At 35.2% G+C, this 26,001-nt stretch overlaps 1 protein-coding gene across 1 annotated transcript in view; it reads left to right on the forward strand.

Annotated features, from left to right (window-relative positions):
• EYS (eyes shut homolog) overlaps window positions 1-26,001 on the forward strand; it is a 2,088,383-nt gene that overhangs the window by 957,049 nt on the left and 1,105,333 nt on the right. Inside the window, exons 21-23 of the mRNA XM_063618766.1 lie at window positions 13,499-13,670; window positions 14,609-14,687; window positions 22,729-22,928. Of these exons, the coding sequence (XP_063474836.1) occupies window positions 13,499-13,670; window positions 14,609-14,687; window positions 22,729-22,928 (451 nt within the window). The remainder of the gene's footprint in view (window positions 1-13,498; window positions 13,671-14,608; window positions 14,688-22,728; window positions 22,929-26,001) is intronic.

Here is a 26,001-nt window from a genome sequence, read left to right on the forward strand (position 1 = left end):
CTCTGAACTTGGTAGGAAAGTCCTTTATTTGTGGAATTAAGTGTTGCTGTTCTGAATGGGGACCTGGAATGCTCATTACTTTATCTATTATAGTCAACCCTTTGTGCTGTTCAGATCTACCTGCTTTCTAAAATAAGTACACCTAATCTGGAAACAGATACCCAAAATTATAATTTGTCTCTTCCTGGATAAATAGACAAGATCACTTTCAGGGATTACTGGGAAGAACTCCAATTTCTTTCACCAAAGTTGATCTTGGTACTGCATCTGATACTTCTCTACCTCCTCTCCTGTGCAAATTATATTACCCTCAGCCTTGGCTAGAAAATATGCTGGCCTACTGGATTACCTGGTGAATTAATCTAGAAACTCATGCCTGAGAATTAATCTCCTAGGAAGGCTATGACTTTTTTGTTCATTCATGAATGACAATGAAGACTCTGCTCAGTAGATCACCTTAATGTCACGTATTTTTATCCTTGTCCCTACTTTATAACAGAGTCCTACTTCCCCTCTCCCCATTATCAGCATCACTTACCCCTGTATCTTAGTCCATTTGAGCTTCTATCACAAAATCCTGTAGACTGGGTAGCTTATAAATAACAGAAATTTATTTCTTATAGTTCTAGAGGCTGAGAAGTCCAAGATCAAGGTGGCAGCAGATTTGATGTCCAGTGAAAGTCATTTTCCAGTACATAGATTGTGCCTTCTAGCCATGTCCTCACATGGTGGAAGGTTCCCTTGAGCCTATTTTATAAGGGCACCAATTCCACTGATGAGGGCTCTGCCCTTATGACCTAATCACTTTAGGGGTTAGGATTTCTTTTTTTTATTATTATTAATATACTTTAAGTTTTAGGATACATGTGCACAACCTGCAGGTTTGTTACATATGTATACATGTGCCATGTTGGTGTGCTGCACACATTAAATCCTCATTTAGCATTAGGTATATCTCCTAATGCTATCCCTCCCCCCTCCCCCTACCCCACCACATGCCCCGATATGTGATGTTCCCCTTCCTGTGTCCACGTGTTCTCATTATTCAATTCCCACCTATGAGTGAGAACATGCAGTGTTTGGTTTTTTGTCCCTGTGATAGTTTGCTGAGAATGATGGTTTCCAACTTCATTCATGTTGCTACAAAGGACATGAACACATCATTTTTATGGCTGCATAGTATTCCATGGTGTATATGTGCCACATTTTCTTAATCCAGTCTATCATTGTTGGACATTTGGGTTGGTTCCAAGTCTTTGCTATTGTGAATAGTGCCGCAATAAACATACGTGTGCATGTGTCTTTATAAGCAGCATGATTTATAATCCTTTGGGTATATACCCAGTAATGGGATGGATGAGTCAAATGGTATTTCTAGTCTTGGATCCCTGAGGAATCGCCACACTGATTTCCACAATGGTTGAAATAGTTTACAGTCCCACCAACGGTGTAAAAGTGCCTATTTCACCACATCCTCTCCAGCACCTGTTGTTTCCTGACTTTTTAATGATTGACATTCTAACTGGTGTGAGATGGTATCTCATTGTGGTTTTGATTTGCATTTCTCTGATGGCCAGTGATGATGAGCATTTTTTCATGTGTTTTTTGGCTGCATAAATGTCTTCTTTTGAGAAGTGTCTGTTCATATCCTTTGCCCACTTTTTGATGGGGTTGTTTGTTTTTTTCTTGTAAATTTGTTTGAGTTCATTGTACATTCTGAATATTAGCCCTTTGTCAGATGAGTAGCTTGCAAAAATTTTCTGCCATTCTGTAGGTTGCCTGTTCACTCTGACGGTAGTTTCTTTGGCTGTGCAGAAGCTCTTTAGTTTAATTAGATCCCATTTGTCAATTTTGGCTTTTGTTGCCATTGCTTTTGGTGTTTTAGACACGAAGTCATTGCCCATGCCTATGTCCTGAATGGTATTGTCTAGGTTTTCTTCTAGGGTTTTAATGGTTTTAGGTCTAACATATAAGTCTTTAATCCATCTTGAATTAATTTTTGTATAAGGTGTAAGGAAGGGATCCAGTTTCAGCTTTCTACATATGGCTAGCCAGTTTTCCCAGCACCATTTATTAAATAGGGAATCCTTTCCCTATTTCTTGTTTTTGTCAGGTTTGTCAAAGATCAGATGGTTGTAGATATGTGGCATTATTTCTGAGGGCTCTGTTCTGTTCCATTGGTTGATATCTCTGTTTTGGTAGCAGTACCATGCTGTTTTGGTTACTGTAACCTTGTAGTATAGTTTGAAATCAGGTAGCGTGATGCCTACAGCTTTGTCCTTTTGGCTTAGGATTGACTTGGCAAAGCGGGTTTTTTTTTGGTTCCATATGAACTTTAAAGTAGTTTTTCTCCAATTCTGTGAAGAAAGTCATTGATAGCTTGATGGGGATGGCATTGAATCTCTAAATTACCTTGGGCAATATGGCCATTTTCACGATATTGATTCTTCCTACCCATGAGCATGGAATGTTCTTCCATTTGTTTGTATCCTCTTTTATTTCATTGAGCAGTGATTTGTAGTTCTCCTTGAAGAGGTCCTTCACATCCCTTGTAAGTTGGATTCCTGTGTATTTTATTCTCTTTGAAGCAATTGTGAATGGGAATTCACTCATGATTTGGCTCTCTGTTTGTCTGTTATTGGTGTATAAGAATGCTTTTTTGCACATTGATTTTGTATCCTGAGACTTTGCTGAAGTTGCTAATCAGCTTAAGGAGATTTTGGGCTGAGACAATGGGGTTTTCTAGATATACAATCATGTCATCTGCAAACAGGGACGATTTGACTTCCTCTTTTCCTAATCAAATGCTCTTTATTTCCTTCTCCTACCTGATTACCCTGGCCAGAACTTCCCACACCATGTTGAATAGGAGTGGTGAGAGAGGGCATCCCTGTCTTGTGCCAGTTTTCATAGAGAACGCTTCCAGTTTTTGTCCATTCAGTATGATATTGTCTGTGGGTTTGTCAAAAAAGCTCTTATAATTTTGAGATATGTCCCATCAATACCTCATTTATTGAGAGATTTTTGCATGAAGCGTTGTTGAATTTTGTCAATGGCCTTTTCTGTTTCTATTGAGATATTCATGTGGTTTTTGTCTTTGGTTCTGTTTATATGCTGGATTACGTTTATTGATTTTCCTATGTTGAACCAGCCTTGTATCATAGGGATGAAGCCCACTTGATCATGATGGATAAGCTTTTTGATGTGCTGCTGGATTCGGTTTGCCAGTATTTTATTGAGGATTTTTGCATCAATGTTCATGAAGGATATTGGTCTAAAATTCTCTTTTTTTGTTGTGTCTCTGCCAGGCTTTGGTATCAGGATGATGCTGGCCTCTTAAAATGAGTTAGGGAGGATTCCCTCTTTTTCTTTTGATTGGAATAGTTTCAGAGGGAATGGTACCAGCTCCTCCTTGTACCTCTGGTAGAATTCGGCTGTGAATCCATCTGGTCCTGGACTTTTTTTGGTTGGTAAGCTATTAATTATTGCCTCAATTTCAGATCCTGTTATTGGTTTATTCAGAGATTCAACTTCTTCCTGGTTTACTCTTGCGAGAGTGTATGTGTTGAGGAATTTATCCATTTCTTCTAGAGTTTCTAGTTTATTTGTGTAGATGTGTTTATACTCTTCTCTGATGGTAGTTTGTATTTCTGTGGGATCGGTGGTGATATCCCCTTTGTCATTTTTTATTGCATCTATTTGATTCTTCTCTCTTTTCTTCTTTTATTAGTCTTGCTAGCAATCTATCAGTTTTGTTGATCTTTTCAAAAAACTAGCTCCTGGATTCACTAATTTTTTGAAGGGTTTTTCGTGTCTTTATTTCCTTCAGTTCTGCTCTGATCTTAGTTATTTCTTGTCTTCTGCTAGCTTTTGAATGTGTTTGCTCTTGCTTCTCTAGTTCTTTTAATTGTGATGTTAGGGTGTCAATTTTAGATCTTTCCTGCTTTCTCCTGTGGGCATTTAGTGCTATAAATTTCCCTCTACACACTGCTTTGAATGTGTCCCAGAGATTCTGGTATGTTGTGTCTTTTTTCTCGTTGGTTTCAAAGAACATCTTTATTTCTGCCTTCATTTCATTATGTACCCAGCAGTCATTCAGGAGCAGGTTGTTCAGTTTCCATGTAGTTGAGTGGTTTTGAGTGAGTTTCTTAATCCTGAGTTCTAGTTTGATTGCACTGTGGTCTGAGAGACAGTTTGTTATAATTTCTGTTCTTTGACATTTGCTGAGGAGTGTTTTACTTCCAACTGTGTGGCCAATTTTGGAATAGGTGTGGTGTGGTGCTGAAAAGAATGTATATTCTGTTGATTTGGGGTGGAGATTTATGTAGATGTCTATTAGGTCCACTTGGTGCAGAGCTGAGTTCAATTCCTGGATATCCTTGTTAACTTTCTGTCTCATTGATCTGTCTAATGTTGACAGTGGGGTGTTAAAGTCTCCCATTATTATTGGGAGTCTAAGTCTCTTTGTAGCTCACTCAGGACTTGCTTTATGAATCTAGATGCTCCTGTATTTGGTGCATATATATTTAGGATAGTTAGTTCTTCTTGTGGAATTGATCCCTTTACTGCTATGTAATGGCCTTCTTTGTCTCTTTTGATCTTTGTCGGTTTAAAATCTGTTTTATCTGAGAATAGGTTTGCAGCCCCTGCCTTTTTTTGTTTTCCATTTTCTTGGTGGATCTTCCTCTATCCCTTTATTTTGAGCCTATGTGTGTCTCTGCATGTGAGATGGGTTTCCTGAGTACAGCACACTGATGGGTCTTGACTCTTTATCCGTTTTGCCAGTCTATGCCTTTTAATTGGAGCATTTAGCCCATTTACATTTAAGGTTAGTATTTTTATGTGTGAATTTGATCCTGTCATTATGCTGTTAGCTAGTTATTTTGCTCGTTAGTTGATGCAGTTTCTTCCTAGCCTTGATGGTCTTTACAATTTGGCATGTTTTAGCAGTGGTTGGTACTGGTTGTTCCTTTCCATATTTAGTGCTTCCTTCAGGAGTTCTTTGAGGGCAGCCCTGGTGGTGACAAAATCTCTCAGCTTTTGCTTGTCTGTAAAGTATTTTATTTCTCCTTCACTTATGAAGCTTAGTTTGGCTGGATATGAAATTCTGGGTTGAAAATTCTTTTCTTTAAGAATGCTGAATATTGGCCCCCACTCTCTTCTGGCTTGTAGAGTTTCTGCCAAGAGATCATCTGTTAGTCTGATGGGCTTCCCTTTGTGGGTAACTTGACCTTTCTCTCTGGCTGCCCTTAACATTTTTTCCTTCATTTCAACTTTGGTGAATCTGATAATTATGTGTCTTGGAGTTGCTCTTCTCGAGGAGTATCTTTGTGGCATTCTCTGTGTTTCCTGAATTTGAATGTTGGCCTGCCTTGCTAGATTGGGGAAGTTCTCCTGGATAATATCCTACTGAGTGTTTTCCACCTTGTTCCATTCTCCCCGTCACTGTCAGGTACACCAATTAGATGTAGATTTGGTCTTTTCACATAGTCCCATATTTCTTGGAGGCTTTGTTCATTTCTTTTTATTATTTTTCTCTAAACTTCTCTTCTTGCTTCATTTCATTCATCTTCCATCACTGATACCCTTTCTTCCAGTTGATCGCATTGGTTACTGAGGCTTGTGCATTCATCATATAGTTCTCATGCTTTGTTTTTCAGCTCCATCAGGTCCTTTAAGGACTTCTGTGCATTGGTTATTCTAGTTATCCATTCGTCTAATTTTTTTTCAAATTTTTAACTTCTTTGCCATTGATTCGAACTTCCTCCTTTAGCTCGGAGTAGTTTGATCTTCTGAGGCCTTCCTCTCTCAACTCATTGAAGTCATTCTCCGTCCCGCTTTATTCCGTTACTGATGAGGAGCTACGTTCCTTTGGAGGAGGAGAGGCACTCTGATTTTTAGAGTTTCCAGTTTTTCTGCTCTGTTTTTTCCCCATCTTTGTGATTTTATCTACCTTTTGTCTTTGATGATGGTGACGTACAGATGGGTTTTTGGTGTGGATGTCCTGTTTGTTAGTTTTCCTTCTAACAGTCAGGACCCTCAGCTGTAGGTCTGTTGGAGTTTACTGGAGGTCCAGTCCAGATCCTGTTTGCTTGGGTATCAGCAGCAGTGGCTACAGAAGAGCAGATATTGGTGAACCACAAATGCTGCTGCCTGATCATTCCTCTGGAAGTTTTGTCTCAGAGGAGTACCCGGCTGTGTGAGGTGTCAGTCCGCTCCTACTGGGGGGTGCCTCCCAGTTAAGCTACTCGGGGGTCAGGGACCCACTTGAGGAGGCAGTCTTCCCATTAGATTTCAACATGTGAATTTGGGGGAACATAAACATTTCAGTCCATATCACAATAAGGAACTTCTTTCCTTGACTGATAGTTTCTTAGCACAAAGAGCCTACAACAACCATACATTTCAAAAAGGGATTCTAGTGGTATTCTCTAGCGCAAGGATCCCTCTCCTGGTAATCATTGCCTCTAGATTCCTGGAGCCTATATTTTCAGGAATGCAAAGCACAAATTTTCCAATTGTTCACAAAGAAGGATGGCACATGGGTTCACTGACTTTTACCCCCTGGTTCGAAATTCCATATATTATACCTATTGGGAACAAAGCGTCATATAATGATTATTGATATAGAGTGCATACTGCATTCTATAATATGGTGTTCTGTCCCCAAAAGCTCTCATCTCCAAACTGGCACCTCAGTTACACCTATTAGTTTTTGGATGGTGTGCTACATCATGAAACCAACAGATCCATAGTTATCTGATTGCCACTATGCTTTGTTGTAAAGTAGCTTCCTTGGTCCAGTGAGATGTTATCAGAGCTCTCATATTGATGGATCAACGCTATATAAGCCCTTGAGCAGTAATGCTGGCCAAACATCTATTGGCAGGAGAAGCAAGAAAGGCTGACCATTAAGTGTGTAGTGGCTATGGTCTCTGTTCCTGTAAGATTGGATATCTGAGGGAAGCAGTACCTAACAAATTCTTGGGACATAGGAACCCATACATTGGGTCCACACACAGGCCTCCATATTTGCCACTCTAGCTACTTTATTCATACCTATTGTACCACTATTGTGGTGGCTGATGCCAGAGAAGGACAGATGTTAACTAGCTGAGTTATTTCTATATGGTTATTTAATGCCTCTTCTGCATTAACATGCATCGCAGAGATCTTCACACCTCATGCCCACTTCTGTCAGTCCAATATATGCTTCCTTCTCATATTTCCCTGACCCACATAGTCTCATATTTTACCTTCCAGTCCAGCCATGTCATTTGCCATTACCTATAACTCCATGCATATTCTTATCTTAGGCTGGTTCCACCCAAAGATTATGACCACATCATGGGACTGAAGATCCGCCCATCAGAAGGATTTCCCTTTTATTTATCTTCTTGGATAACCTCTAATAAGGCTTTAAGGAAGCAGCAGTCCATTTCCAGTTTATACCCATATACCAAGTCAAGCCATCCATGAACCAAGCTCAGACTTTTTTATTTTTCCTTCAGATGGCCACCAGGGAGGGCCCATACAGAAACAGTATGAACTTAGGATGAGCTTCTGTTGTGAAAGAAGTACATAACTTAGGAGTGCAACTATCTGTGATCTCTGGCATATTCATACACAATTCCTGATGTACTACCTACTGTAGATTGCTACTGGTCTTGCCAAATGCATTGGCAGTTCTGTCCACATGGATACTTGATGTCCCATGGTCAGGTGTTTCATCTCTACCACTACCCAGACATGCCAGAAGCCATTTCTCAATTTCAGGATAATTATCTGCTACATATGTCTTGGTTTTGGTCCAGAGTGTCAGTCTATGATTCTTCCTCTGGCACTACTATCAATTCTATGCATCATATTTTCCACTATATGTATCTTTAATACCATAGAGGCTTCTAAGATATATGGCCCAAAGCAGCAAAATACACTGCCTGAAACTGCTACAGAGTTCCATTAATTTAGTCAAATCCATGTCCGTTATCTCTTTAAATATTTCTCCTATCCTATTATCTCTCCCTTTTACTTTAGGGATTCCAGTTGCAAGTCAGTTAGAACTTTTGATATTATTCTATATGTCTTAGAAGCTCTGTTCTGTTTTCTTACTCTTTTTACCTCCAGGTGTTTCCTTTTGATTAATTTATACTTGCTTATCTTCAAGTTCATCGGTTCTTTCCTATGTCCAGTCCACTGATAAGCTCATTAAATTAATTCTTCATCTTGTATTATTTTCCTAGCATTGAAATTTGAATATTTTATGGTTTCCATCTCTTTTGATATTCCTCATAGATTCAGTCATCTGTCCACCTTTTACAATATATTTTGTAGCATATCAGTCATGTTTTAAATCGTTATTTTAAATTCCTTCTCTGATAATTTCAACCTCTCTGTCAACTTTATTCTTATTCGATCCATTTTTTTGTTGTTTCTAGATTTTTTTGTACATCTCATAATTTTTGATTGACATACCTTTAAACACCATGGTTGCATGTTTGCCTAGATTATTCCTCATAGAATAGCATTTGCTGGACCACCTATCTGGAAACCTTTTATATGATAGTTAAAATTTTTTAATTTAAATATTGTTCATAATAAGAAACCTTTACAAAACTGTCATTTTGCTTTTGGAGCTCTTATGACTTTTTAAATTTTGTAATTCAAAATGGTTAGAAATATGAATTTGAATTTTTAAAATCACTGATTCTTAAGTCCATAAATTATGCAATTATTGTATGCCTGTATTAACTTGATTATGTCCTTTGTAAATATCACGCTATTATGTAAATTTTAGTCATTTTCAAAATGTTATCACAATTTAGATGTATTCAGTAGTAGTTAAGCCGACTATTTTGATCATTTACTACATGAAAACTTTTGCATTTGACATTTTCATGAAGTAAAAGTAAATAGGTATGATCCCTGTGCTCAAATAACTAGTAATAAAGTTTGGAAGACAATAATTCAAATAAATAAACTCTAAGGAGACTCTGATAAATGATATTAGCTGATATGCATTGGGAGATATCAAAAGGAATATTTAAAATTAACTAGAATTTTGTAAGACCTCAAATAAAAAAACAGGTTGCAAACAGAGATGTAGAAATGACATTTCAGGCAGAATTATCAGGAGCTAACATGGATGTGAGAAAATATAGAGAATGTTTAATTTTAGGCCAGTTTGATAAAAAGCAGCAGTCCTTAGCTATGATTTACCATCATCTAGAGAGAGTTCTAAAATTACAGCTTTTCAGTCCTATTTCTCAGAGATTCAGATTTGGGATTTTTAAAAACTCCACAGTTGATTGTATTATTCGATCAGGTTTATAAACCAGGAGATGAGAGTATTTGATAATATCAGAGCAGCGACAAGAAAGGAAAGATTGGAAGAGAGAATTTGGTTTTGGGCTACGGAGACTACATTTATTTCTGGGCACAATGGAGAGTTCGTAAAGTATGGTTTGAGGTTCTCATATGTGAAATGAAAAAAATTAAGAATCAGGAAAGTGATTTTGAAAAACTTGTCGAAACATGTAACACTGACAAATGGGAAGAAACTGGGTAAAAAGGGAATGAAGAGAAAGTAAGAAAAAAAAACATAATCTGAAAAAAGCTGATTGACAGATATATATATATATATATACATAAAATCATATATAATAGGAATATATGTAATTTCTATTATAATATTTTTGATGCATGAAAATGTTTTGCTGATCAAACCTCTCAGTATATGAACTTCAATGGCTTGATTCTAAAAGGATTGTGTAATTTCCAATGTGAAAATATTCAATCTGGAGGCACATGTGGAGGCGGACTAGTAAAGAGTATTTTTAAATAAGTGGCATCACAGGAAAAAACCTCAAATATCACAGGTAACCTTCCAATCTGCTTAAAAAAGGAATTGCCTGTATTATGAATGAAATAAAAAACTTTAGAACCACAAACTGAAAATGATTTCAAATATAAACTATTGCTGTAGCTCCAAAGCAGGCAGGAGAGTAGGTGGAAAGAACAATATGTTAGACATAACAAAAAGAAAGAAAAAAAATTTATCATGGCTCTTCTTTTGTCAAATGAAGTCCTTAATGAAATCACTAGATTTTGTGAAAATCATCTGCTATGCTGTGATTGAGGTGGCAGTGATGCATGCCAGGTCAAGGGAACTATGCAAGGAGTCTAGAACTCTGATTGACACATAAATATGCATTAGATAAATTAATGAGCAGTAAGAAATACCTGGTATATAAGGCAATGTAGGCAAAAAACTGAGACTGAGACTTTGGCCAAGGCTTTGATCATGTCTAATAAATACTATTATTTCTTTTAGATGTGCTGTGTCAAAGCATTGTTATCCTACGAAGATAAGCAATCTTGTTGTTATAATAATCAGGTAGCATATGTATTGTTTTATATATATATGTACTTTATGAACATCTCTCTACTATGCTACAGTAGAGGTATTTTGATTCATAGTTTACAGATGAATAACTTAGAGTTTGGATAGGTTGGTAATTATTTGTGGAAGATCATTGCGAACCAAAGTCCAAGACCCTCCACAACTGTGTGTCTTTTTTCACACACGAACATGTCTTTGTTTGAAGGTGGGAAAAAGCAGAGGTCCCATTAAATATTTCCCCTTGGCTGCACAGGCAACTCTTTTAGTTATGCACCTCAGAGGCATCACCATCACCTCATTGGATTCTGACTCTCACCTTTGCAAGGACTAACAGTTTCCCCAGATTCTCAAGAACTGCTTTGTTCGTGGTTGGGAAGAGGCTGGGATTTCTGAGAAAATAACAGAAATCTGTGAAACAAAATACAAAAACATGCACACATAAACCCACACACACACATATGTGACAAGGATTTATTTTTTAACAAATATTTGAATGTATGCAGTTTGGATGAAACAGACAAAATCTATGCCTTTATGAAGCTAAGCTTGTCATGGAGAAATACAGACAAAAAGAAAAAAAAGATGAATAAATCTTTTGGAATGCTAGAAGGAGATTACTTGTTATAGGTGGGAAACATAAAACAGGAGAATGGCAATTGTGGATTAAGACGAGAATGCAATTTTGTATTGTGTGGTTGAATAGTCCTCATTGAGATAGTGACATTTGAGTACAAACCTGAAGAAGATGTAAACGGTGAAATACTTGGAAGAGATTGTTTGGAAAGGGAATAAAAGTACAAAGGTCATTTAGGAACAGCATGCCTAAAACTTTTGAGAAAACATAAGGAGGTCAATGTAAGTAAAGTAGACCAGTCAAGGGTGAGATTAAAATAAGATGAAGTTAGGAAGGTAAAAGGGACTTTGATATGTATGAATCTGAAGGACTATAATGTTAAAAATGAGAATGGATTATGGAGACCAAAATGTTCACATTGGCTAGTTATTCCATTCTTATCCTCTTTGGAGGCTACTTAGAAAGTCAAATTATAACCACAATTTTAATTAATGAATAAAACATTAGGAAAAAAAGATCCTAAGATAATCTTGATGATGCTATCTCTAGCTAAATTGAGACATGTTTGCCTTTTATGGAGAGAACATTTCAAAAACAGAGTGGAGTGTCTTTTGTCAAATCTCCTCATCTCCCAACATTGCTGGATGCATCCTGTCCCAAACTCTTTTAACACTTTCTGTCCCTGCCTCCACACTTTTGTTATAAATTGGCCATCTATCTTTTTTTAACTGAAAATTTCAGCACTGTCTCTGCTAGCATTCTACATAATGATACAGAGACTTTTCACTTATCTTCCTAATTAGAATGGTAGTATCTTTGGAACCACTCAAATCACTAATTAAATATAATGTGTTTGTGATATTTTTATCAAGAACCTGAAAGTAATAAAATGTTAAACATGTATCAGACCTTTGCTAGGTTGTTTTCGATGCATGCCTATACTCTGTCATCCCAATAAACCTATGATGTACCAATAAGTAACCCTCATTTACAAGTGAGAAGCTTGATTGATTATGCTTGTACTCAATTTTATTGTTAACAGTATCTGCCCTTTCCTTGGGGAGAAACATTCTTTCCCATTCCATTTCTGTTGGACTTTGTCATATAACTTGATTTGTAGGTGGAAGCCTGAAGAGCCACCTGTATTTTATGTCATATGACCAAGCCTAATATGAAAGGGAAGTGTCTTTTTTCCTCTTAAACACAGATGTCAATGTCCCAGATAGAGTATGCTTCATTAACATTGGTCTCAGAGTGAAGACAATGTAAAGAGGATCTGTAACTCACTCTAGTCATGGAGAGTGAGTGGGAAATAAAACTGTGTCATGAACCTCTGAAATTTAGTGTACCTGGCACATACAGCCTTACATGTCAGCTATTTTCATTATTGTCTTCTTCATTGTAATAAGCTTATTACTTATCTTTATTCACAACTAGGTATTATGCATTGGCTACAGGAACCATGTTTTCCAATTGGTATCCACGCTGTTACTCAGCATAGCAACTTATGCACATATCAGAGTAGCTGCAGGGTAGGTAATTTAAAGTAATGATCAGAAGCACAAGTTAGAGGAAACATGATTTAAATTCTTGTTTGCTGTTATGGCCTGTGTGACCTGGAAGTTTTACTTACACTCTGAATACTCACCAGTGAGTTAAGATTACTGAGATCTGCCTATCGGTTTGATGAGCATTAGCTAAGATAATGTGCAGGAAGCCTTAAGGGCAGGGCACACTTGTAAGTGCTCAATCAATGCTAGTTTCTATTAGTAGATGCTTGCTACTAATGGATATAATGGGCAAAGAAATTATTCTAACAATTCTACAATGGTTCTGTGCTCTTTCCAGATGTTTCAAACATGCGAAACACAATCTTGCTTTCCATTAAACTCCGCTTATGTTATTATCTAGGTGTTTTCTATCTGTAAATTATTACCTCCCTAACAACGTTTCTGGGTTAAAAGGAAGTTTAGTTTTTGACTTGGTACCTCTAGTTGAGCATAGAGGTTGCTCCTGGTAGGTGCTTAAAAAATATTCGCTACTTGGCCTTTGAAAATCCCAGGTATTTAGCCAAAGTTAGATATCATTTAGAAATCTCAGAGAGCCCATTAACAGACTCACTAAAGCCAAATTTAGAAAACTTCAAACTCATTCTTAATTCTTGTAGGTAATAAATGTTTGACTCTCAAAGACCATTACAAAAAAAATTATGAATTAGTATTCACAATGACAACTTGATATAATTCATTACTTCACTAATATTCTCAACAAACGTCACACTAAAAACAATCTCCTCAGTAGATTAAGCTTGTGCTTTGTTTTTGTCATTCACATTAAATTAGTAATCTGAACGTTCACAGACCCAAATGTATTTAACCTTGAAATATATTTTCTTTTGCTACCAAATACCAAGTTATCATAGAGGGAGGTCTTCGTTTCTTGGTGTTGTTTACCATAATGAACAAACTTTTGAGTTTTGTATTAAAATGGTTTCATGTTTTGCCTTGTCTGTTCCAACATAGGCATCAATTGTGAAATAAATCTAGATGAATGCCTATCAGAGCCCTGTCTCCATGATGGAGTTTGTATCGATGGCATCAATCATTATACTTGTGACTGCAAGAGTGGGTTTTTTGGAACGCACTGTGAAACAAATGCAAATGATTGCCTTTCAAATCCTTGTCTACATGGAAGGTAGCTATTTTTATTTTTTTTATTATTAGCTTTATGAAAGTATATTTAACTCACAACATTTAAGACTTAATGTCAAGGGAAAGTTGATAAAGATAATTTTAATTATGCTCTTTCATAAAACAAGAGCTAAGTACATTTAAGATGACAGATGCTGCCAGTTTTAGCTAATGCAATGTACTGATACATTATCTCTGCCCTTCTTTTGTTTCTGTTCATTAGCATAAAGTAATTTTCTATAAATGTGGATTAATTAGACTTCAATATACTTAAAGGTAACTGCTCATGGTAATAGAACTAGCAGGTAAGATGATGAGACATTCTATTATTTGCTCTATGGAGAGATAATACCACACACTTGGTATTTAAAATGTTCCTAAGTAAACTGGTTCTTTCAGCCCTATGTGTATGAAAAGTATTTTATGACTCTATGAATCTGTATAACAACTCCTCTGATCATGGATAAAATATTGATTAATACACATGTAGAGTGAAGGTATTTCTAGGAGATGCAGGTGGCAAAGAAGAATGTATCACAGATGCACAATGCCGCTTGCTTCTGCGTTACTTTTCTTTTCTAATCCTGCCATCTACTTTGTAAGCAGGGAAAGGAGAAAGAAGGTTGGCAGCTCACTGCAATGCAGGCTGACCATAGCTAACTTCAGTTTCTCACATAAGCCCTAGACATACTTTTTATCTTTTAAAACTGTTCATTCTTTTCATTGCCACGGGGAAAATGGCAAAAATGAAAACTGATCCGTTTTTTTCAGTCCAGTCACCTTCAAGGATAAGAAACCCAGGAATAAACTCTGCTTTGTATTGCTCATGGGAGTGCTTTTTTCACCTGAACTAGGAAAGAAAAGTTTAAATGGTGAAACTCCCTTGAAGTTATGCTTTAACATCTACTTATTTGAAAATTTAATTCTAATTCTGTGTTTCAGGTGCACAGAACTTATTAATGAATATCCATGTTCATGTGACGCAGATGGGACTGGCACACAATGTAAGATCAAAATTAATGTAAGTCTTATAATTTTATTAAAGTTACATGACAAAAATTTAATTTAAAAGAAAAATCAAATTGCTTGCTGTAGGTTTTAGAGTCATTTCTTCCACAGTTGTTGATGATTTAACTGTTCTGTCACCTTTCTTCTGTGTAATTCTTTGGCTGCTCCAAACAAAACTACATATCATGGCTTTTTTTTTTCCCACCTTTTCCTTCTTTGTCTCTTGTTACAAAATTCCACGATTCCCCTCCCTCCCGCCGACCGCCCCATCAAACTAAATCCTAGAAGTATCCATTATCAACAGTTGCTCAGATGGCCTGAATTTTACCATCTGCCTCATCCTCCCTGGTCTTAGGAGACCGAGGTATCTGTGGATCTGTAGGGATGACACAGGATTCAATTAATTCAGATATCACAGGGAGAATATAAATACTGGATGTATATATCAGGAAGTGGGCAACACCTTTAATATTCTCAGGATATGTCTTTCAATCTTCAGGAGTCTCATGCGGTGTGATTGACATATGGTATTTTATATGGGATGCCTCATTTGTTGAAAAATGTTGGTTGACTGAAAATTGTGACCATTCTTGGTGGATGAGAATCTTGTGAGCCTTTTGGAATACCGGGGAGTTCTTCCAAATCATTTTTGATTGACAATAACATGGTAAAGGGAGGAAGCATACAAACTAAAAGCCTTTGTCATTGTGAAACCATGGGTATTTTATTACATTCTTTGTGTCTCTCTCCCTCGTCAGTAAAACATAGCTATACTAGTTCTGACATCACAGGGTCATGTGTGAGAATGCACATGAAACACAGTAGCTATTCAGTAAGTGGCCCTTCCAGAGAGGGGTGATGGAGTAGTTAAATGCATTCACGGAGAACCAAGATTGACTCTATATTGCTACTTACCTACTGTGTGTTCTCAAATTACATTTATTTTGAAATTATGTTTTGACTATTCGATAAAAATAATCACAGTAACTACCTCAGGTTATTGCAAGAACTAAATGAGATAATGCATGTAAAACAATTAGCACATTTTCTGACACACAGTTTTAAAAAGCATAATTATCTGTTGATATTGTGTTTATTTTGTTCTGGATGGTGAAAGCTATTCTTGATGTGGAAAAGGAAATGTAATAAATAAATTCCCTGGTAGAGAATGAATGAACCACACGTCTTGTTTGCATTACCGCAAATATTGCCTGAAGTAATCTCTAAAACCGTATTTCTTGATATTACAAATATCATATTCTTAGTTTTGAATTAAAATATCAGTAAATAGATGTTTTTTGACATGTGTATGTATATATGCATGCATACATATATACACACACAGCCAATATTATGAGAGCAATTGTTAAAATTCTACCTATGTGATTCTAGATTTTTTCCTAATATTGTTATTTTAACATAAGAGTAAACTCATCATACTCAGTGACATTTTTGTCTTAGAAGTATATCTTAGGAATCATTCCATTAAAATGCAAAGAGTCCTGATTCATTCTTTTTAATAGCTATAAAGTATTCCAAATAAACACTGAAGACCACACTTACCTGATGAGAGTAAGAGCACACCGGCTTACCTAGATCCTATTAAATGAAATCACTTTTTACAAAGTGTTGACCAATTTCATGCGGAAAATGTAACTTGTCATTATTTTAATTTATATTTTCCTTGGTTACTATCAAGATTGAACACCTTTCCATACTACTATTTGCCATTTGTAGTTCTTTGTGCCTTGCCTACTTATAGCCCTTTGCTTTTTGATTACTTGCCCTTTACTTTTTGATTCGTATATATTATTTTAAATTATAGATAAAATCTACTAGGTTCTGAAAAAATGCAAATCTTTTATGGAGTCTGGACACTCTTACTTTATACAGCTTATGAATTGTGAGATTTTCGTATTTTTCTTTACCTTTTTCTTCCTAACTGGGCTTTGCTGCTCTCCAAAGAAATCCTTCACATTGCAATATTTAAAATATATTTTTATATTCTCATCTACAGTTACAGAATTCATGATACTTTTAGTGCTTTAACTCATAGTGAATATGTTATGATTGATAAAAGCTAGGAATCTAACTTAATGATTTCTTTTAAGTATAATCATTTTTTCCAAGAAATTTTATCAAGGGTCTGTTAATTCTTTCTTGATTTGGAATGCTCCACTTTTCATATAATAGATTTCTATATATGGGTTAGTTTTTGGACTATTCTGTTTCTTTACTTTTTATCTCATTTGCACCAGTACCGTCTAGAATAATTATTATATTTTAATACATTTTTAAAATTGTGTCATGTTTCACTAATACATTAAGTGTACTCTATATGTAATTTTGCTCATTCATTCTGTAAATCTTAGATATTGAATTTCTATAAGAAATTGAGATATAATAATCATTAGATACACTTCCTACCTGACGAGCTTCACATGGAAAGTGATCTACATCTCTCTCTATCTTACTTACTAGCTGACCTATTTATTTTAACTTTCTCTATGGTGCAATGCTTAGATAACACACTCTGCAGGAGATTCATGAACTGTTTTTCAAGGCTAAAGAGGCAAGAGAAATGGAGAAAGATAGGCAGTACTAACTGAAAAGAGCACTCAGGTCAATAGAGGGCAAGGTGTTATATGTGAAGCTCCTTAGGAGTGGAAAAAATACAGTTTGTGTTAGGGCTGGATGGACAACAACACAAACAAAATTGCTGTGATGGTTAATATTGAGTGTCAACTTCATTGGACTGAAGGATGCAAAGTATTATTCCTGGATGTGTCTGTGAGAGTATTGCCAAAGGAGATTAATATTTGAGTCAGTGAACTGGGAAAGATGGACCCACTCTCAAATTTGAGTGGCCACCATCTAATCAGCTGCCAGCTCAGCTAGAATAAAACAGCCAGAAGAACGTGGAAGAACTAGACTGGCTGAGTCTTCTGGCCTCCATTTTTCTCCCATGCTGGATGGTTCCTGCCCTCAAACATTTGACTCCAAGTTCTTCAGCTTTTGGACTCTTGGACCTTCCACCAGTGGTTTGTCAGGGGCTTTCGGGCCTTCAGCCACAGACGGAAGGCTGCACTGTCAGCTTCCCTACTTTTGAGGTTTTGGCACTCGAACTGGCTTCCTTGCTCCTCACCTTGTAGACGGCTTATTGTGGGACTTCACCTTGTGATAGTGTGAGTCAGTACTGCTTAATAAACTCCCTTTCATATATACATCTATCCTATTCGTCCTGTTTCTCTAGAGAAACCTAATACACTTTGTTTTGTTTTTTGTCCAAGTGACAATTAGAAGGAAGCCTTAAAAATTAGAATTAATGCTGGAGAAAAGCAAATGCATGCCTGGGGAGAGAACATATGCCATGACTAGTGAAAAAAATGTAATTTAAGTTCTGGATGTGCACACACAAACAGAAAAGAAAAGTGAGTAGGGCAACATAGAAAGCAGATATTTTTCTTTCAAGTTTGATAAGTCTTAGGAGGATGGCATGTATCCTTCTCATACACCATGTGTATGTACATGGAAGCAGTATTATTTTTAAGATATCAAATTATAAATATATGTTATATACAGAAATGGAAAAAACTAATTACAGAATTAAAAAATCATGACTTTCTCAGATGAAGGAGAAATAAGAGAATTCGTGCTTTAACTCATAGTGAATATATTATTATGAGCAGACTTAATAGAAAGCAAGGACTCATGTAAGTTCTCTAAATAAAAAGGAAATAATTAAAGAACTGTGTATAAATAGCAAAGACATGGAATCAACATAGGTGACCATCAGTGGTGGACTGGATGAAGAAAATATGGTACATATACACCATGGAAAACTACACACTGATAGAAAAGAGTCATGTCCTTCACAGCAACATGGATGCAGCTGGAGGCCATAAAACTAAGGTAATTAATGCAGGAACAGAAAAACAAATATCATATGTTCTCACTTATAAGTGGGAGCTAAACATTCAACATCTATGGAGATAAACACAGGAATAATAGACACCGTGGACTGGAAGAGGGTGGAGGAAGGGAGAGGAGAATGGTTCCAAAAAATGACCTATTGTATGCTATGCTCACTACCCAAGTGCAATACACCCGTGTAACAAGGCTGTACACGTATCCCCTGCATGTAAAAAACTGAGTACGCACACATGAGTGCATGTATTTGTGTTTCTCTGAGTGTGGACTGTAATTTATAAGCTTTTTATTTAATATAATTTACATTTTGTCTGCCATGTATATCATGTATATTTTTCTATTTTTTGTTATTCTTTCATTAGTACATAGTGGATTCTGGCATTCAGAAAATTATTTTCATGTATCGAAATTTACTTGATTACAGAACTCTAAAGATTCTGTGATATTTGATAGGTTTAAAAGGGACTTATTTAACAAGTTCTTCTCACTCTTTTTATTTGAAATTAAATGATTGAACCATCAGAATGCTTTCCAAGAGAGGGTTTGAGTTGGAGTCCATCTCCCTCAACAAATGGTCAGCTTTTTCCTACAAATTATTTTAGAGAATATCGATATCCTTTAATTAGAAACAAATCTTGAAAATAAACAAGATCTTGCAAAATGGGAACATTCATTACACACAGAGTAACTTGCTTTTTCACTTAGTCAATTATAGAAGATTATTCTACTTTGTATATATATATTATATACTACCGTATATTGTTCTACTTTCTTCTTATTAATATTCTATTGTGTGGAAATACCATATTTATTTAATTAGTATCCTTTTTTGGATATTTAAGATATTTTAAGTCTATTGCTCTTAAAAATTCTTTCTGTGTTTTAGGTACAGAAGTTTGAGCTCATTCTAGCTATTTCATGGCAGAAAATAATCAGCACTACTTTTAAGACCCCCTCTTGCTCATCTGTTTGTGTGTGCCCTATCATACCTGTGTTTATTAGAAATATTTTCCTACGTATTTGTTCTGGCAAAATGTGATTATTACTTATTGGTATATGTATCTTTTGTTTAAATAAATGCCCTTATGTTCTCTAGGTATTTGTTCTCTAGCTATTCCACTATTTGCCCTACTCCATAAATCTTGAATCCCTAAGTTAGGGAAAGCCTATCACGACTCATGCAAAAGTGAGCCCAAACCTAGATCAGAAGAGCAAAACAAGTGGGGGTAAGAGAAGCTGCATTTCCTTTTCCAGACTCTTTTTACTACCAACAGCAATCACATGTCACTTACAATGCTACAGATTCCGTAGTTACATCTAATCAAAGTTCTCAGTCTTTTGGATTGCCCAATCCTGCAGCTTGCAAAGTAAAAGCCCACAAAATTAATGAGATTTTGAATATACACATTTAAAAACACTGGACTACACTAGCAGTTTTTATTCAGAACTGGACAAAGTTCACACAATTCTGTAAAGGTTAATAGGCCTTTGCAGAGGGAATGGTAGGGACTTAGTAGGTACCTTGTTCTGTTCCCACTCTTCAAATAGTAGTTCTCTCTGTGTCTGTTTCCCTTTCTCCAAGATCTTAATTGAGGAAAGTATTCCACTACCCAAAACACCAATGCTAAAAAATTAAACGTGATGCCAAGAGAGAAATGTTATGGTGAAGATGACATTAGGTAACTTCTTTTTCTAGGCAGTTAAGAGATCACAGGACAACCCTGTGGATCTAAATCACATCCCTCAGAGAGAACACAACTATCTGAGTCAGTGAGATAACTGTCACATTTACTAGCCCAGATAGTACTTTGCCCTAAGAATTTCACAATGAATATATCACTGCCCTGTTCCTTTCATGCTCCTGCACATTTCCTGCATAACATTTTCAGTACACGTTGAATGAATATATCACTGGGGTCAAGCTCTGTTGTCTAGATTGCCCTGGTCTGCAGGATTCCTCCCAGCTTCCATCTCTTTCTCTAAATACTCAACCTTTTATATCTTTTATTTTCTGAAATTACTTTAGTGAACTCTTTGGGAAAGCACTTTATTATATTAAATAGAATATAGCAAAGCAATATAAATGATGATGAACAAAAGGAAAGGCATCCTTTTAAATTTTTAAACCAGGAAAGATCAGGAACTTTAAATGACTATTTGATTTCCTCTAAAAAGAAATTGCCTTTGTATTTCCCATTAAGCTTTCTAATTAATTTAGTAAAAGATTCTTGAAACCCTGGAGACAGAACTTTTGGCAGTTTAAAAACTATCCCTATCTTCCCATGGGAGATACAATTCAGTTAGTTTATGTAATGTTTTCTAATAAATCATTCTAACATATCTAGAAATAGAGCTAAGGGAGAAACATGTTTCCATGCCACTCCCTGTGGAATTCTGCATTTCTATTCCATAAATAAAACTTCAATACCTACAGGATAGTCTACTATGTGCCCTTGGTTTTTCTTAACAAGTTCACATTTTCAGCAAAAGTGGAACAAATATCATAGCATTTGTTTATAAAAACATACTTAGTTCTATCACTTGTGGGGGGTGGGGGTGTACAAGATCACTATCTTAAGTTCCAGGCATGACTGGAATATTATACTGAAGTGCACAATTCATTTCTAATTGAGGATGATGCTAATTAATCTCTCTGATAACTTTTAACATCATCTAATTTTCCAGTGGATACATGATATTAATGCAATGGCTTCCATAATAGTCTTGTCAGCATGAGTTTTTGTTGTTAACACTTTTTTTTAAAGTCACTAAATATTTGTAAGCATAGTGTCAATTAATGAGTAATAATTCTAGAAAATTATCACTTTTCAAGGTAAAACGCTGAAGAAGTATTTTATGTTTGCATATGCAATTATCCTTGAGAATGTGAGAACTCAAGACCTAGAGTGCAAAATGATTCAAGTTGGTTTAGGTTCATTACCTATCTTTAGGTAAAACTCATTAAAAATGAACAGTTTTACTAATGATGTCATAACTTTCCATAAATTATTTCTCAGAATTATGGGTGCAAATCTTTTCAGTTTACATTATGAAAATAATGTCATACCATGTTTGTGGTACTATGACATGTGTTTTCCACAATGTAAGTATATATATAAACCCTAAACTGTAAACTTAAAAGCATATGGTATGATATGGTAGAAGCTAAATATACAGAGAAACATATTTCTTGTTCAAATTAAGTGCCAAAAGATTGAAATAGAGGCTGACTGAGCCCTTGGCCTTCAGAGTGGAGAAGAAAGAAAGATAATATTTACTGATCACATATGATGTTTAAGACACAGTGCCATTATTTTATTTAACTCTCATAGCACACCATATGAGGTGGGTGATATGATCACCATTTTGCACATCAATGTAGTTACAATAAATAAAATACCATTTGTTGAATAAGTAAGTAAAACTATGAGAAATTTTAAAATATTTTTAAGCTTAAAAAGTAATAGGTATTATCCAGATTCCTCTAACTCTACAAGACATCTGCACTTCTGCAGCTATACGTGTCAGAAATGCTGGACATACATTTGGACAATGCATGGGAAAAAGTAGGTAATTAAAAGATTATGATTGGATTCAAACTTCAGCTATTACAGATGTTTTAGCTATTTTACATGGCTATAAATGCTTTGTGAAATGTTTGTTCTAAGTATGTGATCAAACCCAGAAATCCTTTGAAATTTAATGGAAGTACTATTAGTCATTACCCTAGGAGAGCAGAGTTGAACTAGGGCTGTTTGGGGAAAACTGAGAGGTATGGCAGACACTAAGGGCCAGTGAATTCTGTTATCTGCAGAGGAAATTTGCTTTAGCACCATTATTGGCGGCAGGGGCAGTTCTCTGACATGGTATATGTTTTTATAAAGATTAATAATGATTTTATTTCTTGGTAAATCAGCAATAGAATATTTGACAGAGTCTTTCTGGTAATAAAAGGTAAAAAACCACTGACTATCATAAACATATATTTCAATTAACAGGGGAAGGAAATGTCAAACAAGTTTGCACATCAGTTTTTTAGATTATGTTTAAATAAAAATATAATTTTATTAAAATGGTCAGCCTTATACTAATAATCAAATTTGATTCTGTATTTCTTAATCTAGGACTGCACATCAATCCCTTGTATTAATGAAGGCTTCTGTCAGAAGTCAGCACATGGGTTTACTTGCATTTGCCCACGTGGATACACTGGTGCATACTGTGAAAAAAGCATTGATAATTGTGCTGAGCCTGAACTTAAGTCAGTCATCTGTCTTAATGGAGGGATTTGTGTTGATGGGCCTGGACACACTTTTGACTGCAGGTCAGTATTTATTTACCCACGAGTAAGTAAATATATATTTAGGAGAGCTTATAAACATCCCACTAGTAATGCACTCTGCAATGTAAATACTAAGTTTTCAAGTAAGATTTTATCTTATATATATATAAGCACAACTTCGAAAATAACAGTTACAAAATGGCATTGTTTATATTTTCCAAATATCGTATATTCATATCACTCTCACGTTTTGCTTTCCCAGTTAAATCATCCCTCATTTTATAATTGTTTTTTATCTCTTCTCCTTTCTCAAAGTGGGTTTTTATTCTTTTTCTCGAATATTTTATACTCAATGAATGATTTGTTAATATTTCACATTTATAGAATAATTCCTAGCCAGAGATTCATTTCTGTTACTATGTCTATCTCCTGAGATCTTAATAGGTTATAAAAATTTTATTTGAGTTATAAAAGCAAATTATTCTATCACTATATTTTTAAACCACTTTTTAAAGGTATAGTTTTTAACTTTTTAGGAGATGAATTTTTTTTCCTTTGTTATTTCTGATTATATAGTATCTCCAATAGATTGGTCATTTGAGAATTTAGTCACTATCTGTTCAACTTGTAAAATGATAACCGAACTCAGGTATTAAAAAATATACACACATACTTTACCTCCTTTCAGTCTCATTTGTGCTAGGCTGATGTTAAGTTAAAATTTGTGAACTGTATTTCTGTCATATATCTTAAATTACTGACAGGTTTATCATGTATATCTTGATATATAGTTATTTACTACTAAAGTATACTTATCATTTCTATATTTTATTATTTCTTTTTAAGACACTAGTATATTCTCCCTTCTATACAATACTGTCACTTCCCTATTTTCTGTGTTCAATATCTAGGGCATGTTTTGCCTATTTATATATTTTGATATCTACTGTATTTTTTATTTGGTGTATATCTCTAGTAAGACACACATAGATGCTAATTTCATATAAGTTCAAGAATATTAACTTACATTTACCATAGGCAAACAATGTTTATTATTATGACATAGATATTAGTTATTACACATTGCCTAACATGCCATTTTTGTTTGATATACACATACATCAGACATGTGTGTGTACCTGTGTGTGTGTGTGTGTATTTTAAATCCTTCTTTCTTGTATCTTGTGTTTTGAACATACTTTCTGTTTATTGTACTTTTGTAGATTGATAAAATACAGTAAACATGTTTTTATTCAAATGGAAATTATATAAAACAAAACTATTAAAATGACCGCTGCAAGGATTCTCAGGGTTATAACCGAATAATTGCCTGGACTAAGTCATTAATCATAAATTGAACATATATTTCTGATGGATACAGTGTTAAAAATCAGGATTCAATTCATGGAAATACATTTTGTTCAATACAAAAATGGATTATCAAAATAAGTAAACATAAACCTAAAATGTGTATTTTTACAATCTGTTAGTATTTGTTAAATCAAGCACTGTAAGAGCTCTTAGTCCATTTAGTGTTGCTATAACAGAATAACAGAGACTAGAAAAGAGGTTTATTTGGCTTATGCTTCAAGTGGCTGAAAAGCCCAAGAGCATGGCATAGGTATCTGTTTGGCTTCTGCTGAGGGTTTCATGCTGTACTATAGGATGGCAGAGATGTGAATGTGGAAGCTGGAATGCAAAAAGGACTAAACAGGAGAGGCAACCTTGCTTTCTGACACCCACTGTACCCAGAACTAATCTTTTCCTGAGAGAGCAAATCCAGTCTCATGAGAAAGACTTTAATCTATTTTAAAGGTCTCTTCACTGTGTACAGGTACCACTTCCCAACATTGCTGCACTAGGAATTAAGGTTCCAACATGAGTTTTGGTATGGACACCTAAACCATAGCAAGCTCCTATATAAATATTCCTTTTAGGGAAAAGTTATCCATGGGCTAGCTAGGCTGATTTATTTTTTTTACAGCATGAAGCCAGTGGAATTCAGATTGAAGATGCCTGCTTCTTTTCCTGGCATATTTCCCAGGGATAAGCATAGGCATTCATTACTGCTATAAAGTTATTCAAATTGTATTTAAATAGGAGTCATCTGTCTCCAAAATTATCATTACTGATTCAATGTGTTTAAAAGCCCCTGAAGATCTGTCAATGGTAATGCTTTGGGAGGTGCAGTTTCTATTGGGACCCCACCCCACATTCTGAGAAGTCAGAGCTGGTGCCAAGTCAACACAGTCCTTAGATAGTTTACTTACCAAAGAAAACTCACATTCTAGGATAGCAAGTAGCGCTTTTCAAGTTAAATTATCAGATTTGTTCATGGTTTAAGGGTTAATCCATACTATGTTTATGTAAAATCATAATAAAATTATTTGATATTTAAAGAAGAAAATTGAACTTATTGTTCTGAGTTCTATTTTGTGTTCTCTAAATTTAATCAAAAAGAATCATGTCACTCTTAAAAACCTGGTAAAATATTTTGTTGTTATTATCTTTATACTATTTTTGCTTCAAAGTTTATGCCAATCATAGTAAAAGTTAATGTCTTCATTCTTGTTGCTGGTTTTCTAATGATTTTGCTAAGGTTTGTTTGACTTTAATTGGGAAAATTACTCAACTTTATAACTTTGCACCTTAAGGGTATTTATCCTGAGGTCTTACTTGCAAGGAAAACTATTTTATTAAAATATTTCAGCCTTTAATGACCTGCAGAATATTCCATAGGCTTGCTCTTATAATTATTTTAGAATTATTTTTTCCAATTGAAATTTAATGCTGAATGACATTTCACAAATAAACAAAAAAGATAAAGACTGTGCTACCCTTTAAAATTGCCTATAATTTTTTTAATTGCCAACCTAAAATATTTTGTTGTGTTGTAAGATTCACATATTAATTTTAACTTGGTGAAACGTAAATTTCTTAGATCTTATCTTTGACTGAGAATGATATAGTAAGTGCTGTCAGTTTGCTTTCATCTCCATCATTGCCAAAATTAAACCAAGGAATTGTCTATTTTCATGAATGCTATATGTTAGAAATTCAGTTGATTCATTTATTTCACAGAAGTTAACATGACTTATTTAATTAAAAAACATGT

Source organism: Symphalangus syndactylus, chromosome 2 (assembly GCF_028878055.3).
Source record: "Symphalangus syndactylus isolate Jambi chromosome 2, NHGRI_mSymSyn1-v2.1_pri, whole genome shotgun sequence".
NCBI classification, from domain to species: domain Eukaryota; kingdom Metazoa; phylum Chordata; class Mammalia; order Primates; family Hylobatidae; genus Symphalangus; species Symphalangus syndactylus.